The 6,373-nt window shown below is 41.9% G+C and overlaps 1 protein-coding gene across 2 annotated transcripts in view; it reads left to right on the top strand.

Moving 5' to 3' along the window:
* Positions 1 to 3,096: 3,096 nt before the first annotated feature.
* The window catches only part of abca1b (ATP-binding cassette, sub-family A (ABC1), member 1B), a 47,736-nt gene continuing 44,459 nt past the window's right edge, over positions 3,097 to 6,373 (top strand). For both annotated transcript variants that reach the window (XM_080305198.1, XM_026183972.2), the window contains exon 1: positions 3,097 to 3,245. In XM_080305198.1, the coding sequence (XP_080161324.1) occupies positions 3,176 to 3,245 (70 nt within the window). In that variant the 5' untranslated portion in view covers positions 3,097 to 3,175. The remainder of the gene's footprint in view (positions 3,246 to 6,373) is intronic.

The raw sequence follows: 6,373 nt of genomic DNA, 5'->3' as shown, positions 1-6,373 counted from the left end.
GGAATGGTTGCAATCACAGCATTATAAGATGGTCAAAGATGTACTCACAGGAATTGAGGAAGAGTATATCTTTCACCATCCAACAGTGCATCAGCAGAATCTTGATAAGTTGAGTTTCATTTTTGATTAATAGAAACCATAAAGTTAAAAAGAAACATTTTCCTGAATTATCTAAAGAAATCTAGACTCCTGCGTGAGAATATCAGGATTTCTTTTATTGTCTGAGATTCATTTTATTTTCTGAGTACGTCCTACCAGTGAGTCATCCATCAATTTAATGTGTCTAGTCAGGTCCTTGGACCACCTCAGCTGGCTCCCTTTGTTGTCGAGGACTAGCAGTTCTGCTCTGAGTTTCTCCAATATGACCAACCCCCTACCTTCCTCCTCATCTCTCCCAGAGAGGCCAGACACCCTCCATGGATCACCACCTTATCACTACTTAGTGTAAAATGTAGTAAAACAAAATAAATACCAAGTAAAATGGGCAAGCAACTTAAAATACATTAAAAGGGCAAACCACATTAACGTGTAATGAATTAAAATTCTAAATACCCCTTAGGTACTTCAGTGAAGGCTGGGTCAGTAAAACTAACATCAACTTAGTAACAGAATAAATGTTTCAGCAATCAGTGAGCTCTAATCAGTGAATACATTCACACAGTTCCAGACTTAAAAAACAAACAAACAAGATAACAAAATAAAGAAACTACAAAATGGAGTAAGCAATGTGTATGTCAGGTTAAAGATCACTAAATAAATAAAGATCTAGTACGTTGCGTCTTCAGTGTTCTCATTTCACATGAATCACAGCGGAAACTCTCTTATTGTGAAATATCAGCTGGGCCGTCTTTTATTGTGAAACAGTGAATCCAGCTGCTGGTGACCGATAGAAACCCCGCAAAGTGAGCGCTCCATCAATGGACTCTCAGAATGACCGGAAGCGTTGATACCACAATAAAAGCATATAAAAGCAATATAAAATACAAAAGCGATATAAAAACGATTTTCTTTTCATGCTTTTTAACAGGTTTAACTTTAAATTTTTAAATTTTCATCGGACCCGTTAAAACAAAAGCACTTCTTGAACAAAATACTCACAGAACTAATAGAAAGTTATTTTATAATACTAAAGTTTTTATATTTTGGTTGTTTCTGTCTTTTATTTTTATTCTTTGCCTGTACTTGACCGGTTGTTACCAATTTACCTAACTTATAATTGTACTGCAGTCATACAATATCAAGAGTCTTATTTTTTTTTCCTTAATTAATAAGATTGCATAAAATCTTATAAAATAAAATAAAGGTATTATATTTCATAAATTTAAATCAGGTAGCCTATTATCTAGCTTTTTATCTATTGGTCCACACTAAAAATGTATTATTTAATTAATTTTATTAGTTCCTTATGACAGGGTAAAAACCCCCACAAAATATCTCTGGTAAAAAGCAGAAATGAAATTGAAATATAAATATTGTTTCACTTTAAAATACACGAATGAATTGTCACTTTTAAAGAATAAATATGTTAAATATTATATAAAATATGATACACAATATACAATATTTAAACTATATTATCTAAAAATAGAATGTGATAAGATAAATATTTAAAAAAGGCACCCTTAAAATGTGCTCTTTAGAGTGTAGTGCAGCTACGGACTTTTCTGTTGTTTTAGGGTTGCTCAGCTTTGACATTTGCTTGTTTTGTGTTTTTTGTTGTTATCCTGGTTGAATAAATTTTTCATTAATTATTTCCAAAACATAAACAAGTACAAAATCACACACCGGTTTGTAAAACTTCCACCAGTACGGGTGTTGGACTTCCTCACTGGCAGAACTCAGGTGGTGAGGGTGGGTAGATGCGTCTCTAACAGCATCACCATCAACACAGGAGCAGCACAGGGATGTGTCCTCTCGCCACTGCTCTACTCTCTCTACACTTCAGACTGTGTGGCCACCCACGGCTCCAACACCATTGTGAAGTTTGCTGACGACACAGTGGTGTTGGGTGCCATCTCCAACAACGATGAGGCGGCCTACATGGATGAAGTGAAGAAGCTGGCATCGTGGTGCCAGGACAACCACCTCCAGCTGAACGTCAGCAAGACCAAGGAGCTGGTGGTGGACTTCAGAAGGGGTCAGCACAGAGACTACAAGCCCATTATCATCAATGGAGCTCCAGTGGAGAGGGTGCAGTCCTTCAAGTATCTCGGTGTCCACATCTCCTCAGACCTGACATGGGCTGCCCACATTCAGGTCCAGACCAAAAAGGCTAGGCAGCGCCTGTATCACCTACGACAACTGAGGAAGTTCAGGGTCTCTCCAAAGATCCTCAGGATTTTCTATACAGGCGCTGTGGAGAGCATCCTCACACAGAACATCACATCGTGGTTTGAGAACAGCTGTGTGAAGGACCAAACAGCTCTTCAGAGAGTGATCCGTACAGCAGAGCGATGCTACAGGATTGCTCTCCCCTCGCTTCAGGACACCTACAACAGGAGATGCCGGACTAGAGCAGCGCAGATACTGAAGGACCCGTCCCATCCTGGCATCCGGGCAAGGACAGAGAGACTCAAGAGGAGCTTCTATCCCCAAGCCCCCCCCCCCCCCCCCCCAAACACACACACGCCCTCTCACCCCCCCCCCCCCCACACACACACACACACACACGCCCTCTCACCCCCCCCCCCCCCCCACACACACACACACACACACACACGCCCTCTCACATCATCCATAAGTGACTGAGACAGGACTCTCTTCTAGACACTCTAAACCCACTGGCGCAATGTACATTTCGAATTCCTTTAATTTTAAATATTATCTATTTTGTAAAATGTTCAGATTGTCTATTCTTATTTAATTCACTTAATGTACAGAATTCACCTGCTTGCTACATGCTGCTGCTGCACATTCACTTAATGTATATATTATATATAATGTTCTTCCTCCCCCCTTTTGCACAAGTCGAGGAACGTGTCAGGTTTCATTTCACTGTTTGTTATACTTGTATAACTATGCATGTGACGAATAAAGAACCTTGAACATTCTTGTAGTTCATTTCCTCCATGGCGGTCGGGTTTTATTTTGAAGGTGCTAGGCGGAAGTGTGTTGTGACTATTGAGGCTTTACTCCGGTGAGTTTTGTCCGGCGGCTGCTGCTCCGTGAGGAGCAGATGCTGCTGAGTGAAGGCAGAGGACAAGACAGGGAGTCCCGGACCGAGCAACTGACTGCTAGCCACACAGGTGAGATCACTTCGCTTCTCTCCTCCTGTCCCCCTCTTTCATGTTCTCCCCTCTGCTTCTGCTCTTTAATCCGGTTTAACTGCGGACTTGGTTTAAACGCTTCAGCTTTTTTTTTCTCAGGGGGAAAGGGAAAAGTTCGCTTTAGGTTCTCGGACTGAATAAAAAGCATAGAAGAGGCTCCAAAATAAACTCCAAAGAACAAAAAGTGAGACAGTAAAGAGGAGGAGGACATCGGGGTGTGAACCCGGTTTACGTCAAACTCTTTAAAAAACAGAACAAACTCTTGCTTTCAAAGTGCATTTTAATACATTTAGCGGGGGTTATTTGGATTTTTAATAAAGTTTTAAAGCGAGTTGTGAAACAGAATGTGCAGTTTGTGATCGTACCGCTGGGGACGCTGCAGCAGCCGTAGTTGAGGTTTTATGAATCAAACTCCTAAAGCGGTATCGAACTGCAGATCAAAGCTTCTGACATGTTTTATCTGCCCGGAAATGTTTATTCCTGAACCTCCACATGTGAGTGTGTGTGAAATGTTCATATTTACTCAGCCTCCTTCACAGTCCCAGGGGAGTAAAATCTGATGAGCTGAAACCAGCAGCAGAATCTGCTTTTAGAAAGTCTGTGAAGAGAAGCTCAGTTTTTATGTGTTGTAGATGATGCCAAGTCAGGCTGCAGTATTGTCATATTTCCTCAGTGCGTGTGTGTGTGTGTGTGTGTGTGTGTGTGTGTGTGTCACGCTGTCTATTAGAACCCACAGACATTAAATCCTCAGTCTGGGAGTGTTATCACTGATGATTGGATTCGAATCATTTCCCTTAATCAGTAACTGCATTGATTTGTTCAGACTTTGACGATGACAGTGTGGCGTTTTAGAGGTGAAATGTGGAGTTGCAGATTTACCTGATCGAGCTTTATCGATAAAGTTTTCTATAGATGAAGCAGCTGTTGTGCCGTAGGCCGTTTCTGACCTTCTGATTTAATCATGGGCACACCACAAGAAACAAGTGTGTGTGTGTGTGTGTGTGTGTTAGAGGCGGAGCTGCAGCTCATTGATCAGTGTGAGTAAAGGTGTGTGTGTGTCCATGTGGTCTCCTTCCTTTTTGCCCAATCACATTGATCAGTCAGGCCAGTGCTGATTAAACTCTCCACTGCTGCTTAAACTACTTTCAGATCAGTGAAAACTTTATTTAAAACCACGGGCGGCTCAGACTATTCTCGACTTTGCTCAAAGATTAAGGCAGATTAGTTGTAACTTTCAAAACTAAAGACTACGCCCAGGATAAGTAACGCTAAGTGTTGCGGCTACTCCAACCAATGGCCGCGGCAGGCTAAACATGAGGACACCTGATGACGCGCAACAATTAACGCACAAAACACTTCTGTAACATTTGCTTCTTTATTTACACATGCAACCGTCCAATATATACACATCGGCACATAGGATTAACTATCAAACAAACGCACAGATTGCACAAACAAATAACTACAACTCGTCGATAACTGTACTAACCATTATGTCCAATTACAACCTGGTTTATGGCATTAATTAGTACTCCGATATACAAACACCATCAAGTTCCAGTTAAAATACAACAAAATCATTCAAGTTACGCTCAAGTTGTGCTCTGTTGCGCTCTGTTGCGGTATGTTGCGGTCAACAGAAAGTTTTGCCTCGTGCTCACCCTACCTTCTGCTCATCACATCAGGTGCTGTGTACAAGTGAGTGCAACCACCTTCACCTTATACCACACCCATGAGACACGCCCCACACCCATGCACCAATACAGTGAGTCCACTTAAACCAACCCATTTAGTCAGACGGAAACAACTCATATGGCTCCTACATACCGGCCCCTAATTATTTTAGAGCAATAATTACAGCATACTTACCACGTAGGAGACACTAATAAACATAATCAATCTTTTATCAAACATTCAAAAATACAATTTCAATTCCAAATAAATAAATATACCTTAATGCAAATAGATATTTAAAAAATGTCAATTTTCATGACTCTTCTGCTTCCTGTAGAAGACACACTTTAGTGATCGGCCTGTCCAAACAACCAGTCTTTGTCTTAACACGAATCCGACGTACAAGTCCTTTACTGTCAGAAATCGCTTCCACAATCCTTCCAGTCACCCAAGAGTTACGAGGCGCAGAATCATCGACAACGATAACCACATCCCCAGGAATGAAGTTCCGTCCGATTCTCTGCCACTTCTGACGCTCTTGAAGCTGGGGCAGGTACTCCTTGACCCAGCGCTTCCAGAACAGGTCAGACATGTACTGTACTTGCCTCCATCGACGTCGTCCATACACGTCCCCCTTCTGAAACACTCCTGGTGGTATCAATGGCTTGGTCTTAAGCAACAACAGATGGTTAGGAGTCAAGGCCTCCAAATCATTAGGATCAGTAGAGGCTTTAGTTATTGGTCTACTGTTCACAATAGCCTCTGCCTCGCAAAGAACTGTACAAAGGCCTTCTTCGTCCAAATTCTGCACTTTCAAAATGGAATTTAACACCTTCCTAACAGACCTTATGAGACGTTCCCAAACACCGCCATGATGGGAACCAGCAGGAGGATTAAAAATCCATTTAATGCCCTTTTGCAGCAGCATCTCCTGAATCTGTGCCTGATTCCATCCTTCCACTGCCTCTCTCAACTCGCGTTCACCACCCACAAAGTTGGTACCATTATCCGATCGTATCTCCAATACCTGACCTCGCCTTGATATAAATCGACGAAGCGCATTAATAAAAGAATCTGTGCTTAAAGATGACAATACCTCCAAATGCACAGCTCTCACAGCCAGGCATGTAAAGATAATTCCATATCTCTTTACTTCACACCTTCCACGCTTAACTTGAAAAGGTCCGAAACAATCCACTCCAACCCGAGAAAATGGAGGTTCATCGGGTGAGATGCGATCTTGTGGAAGGTCTGCCATCATCTGATATCCTGATGCTGCATGAAGTCTGCGACACACTATGCATTTAGCCAAAATCCTCCTTATGGCAATGCTTGCACCTGGAACCCAATACCTTTGCCGCAATTCGGACAGCATGTGGTTACGTCCACCATGCCCTATTTTCTGATGTACATGTTGAAGTATTAGGTTAGTA

This window comes from Astatotilapia calliptera, chromosome 2, assembly GCF_964374335.1.
Source record: "Astatotilapia calliptera chromosome 2, fAstCal68.1, whole genome shotgun sequence".
In the NCBI taxonomy this organism is placed as follows: domain Eukaryota; kingdom Metazoa; phylum Chordata; class Actinopteri; order Cichliformes; family Cichlidae; genus Astatotilapia; species Astatotilapia calliptera.
Note: the sequence above shows the minus strand (reverse complement) of the source record. Positions and strands in the feature narration are given on the sequence as shown.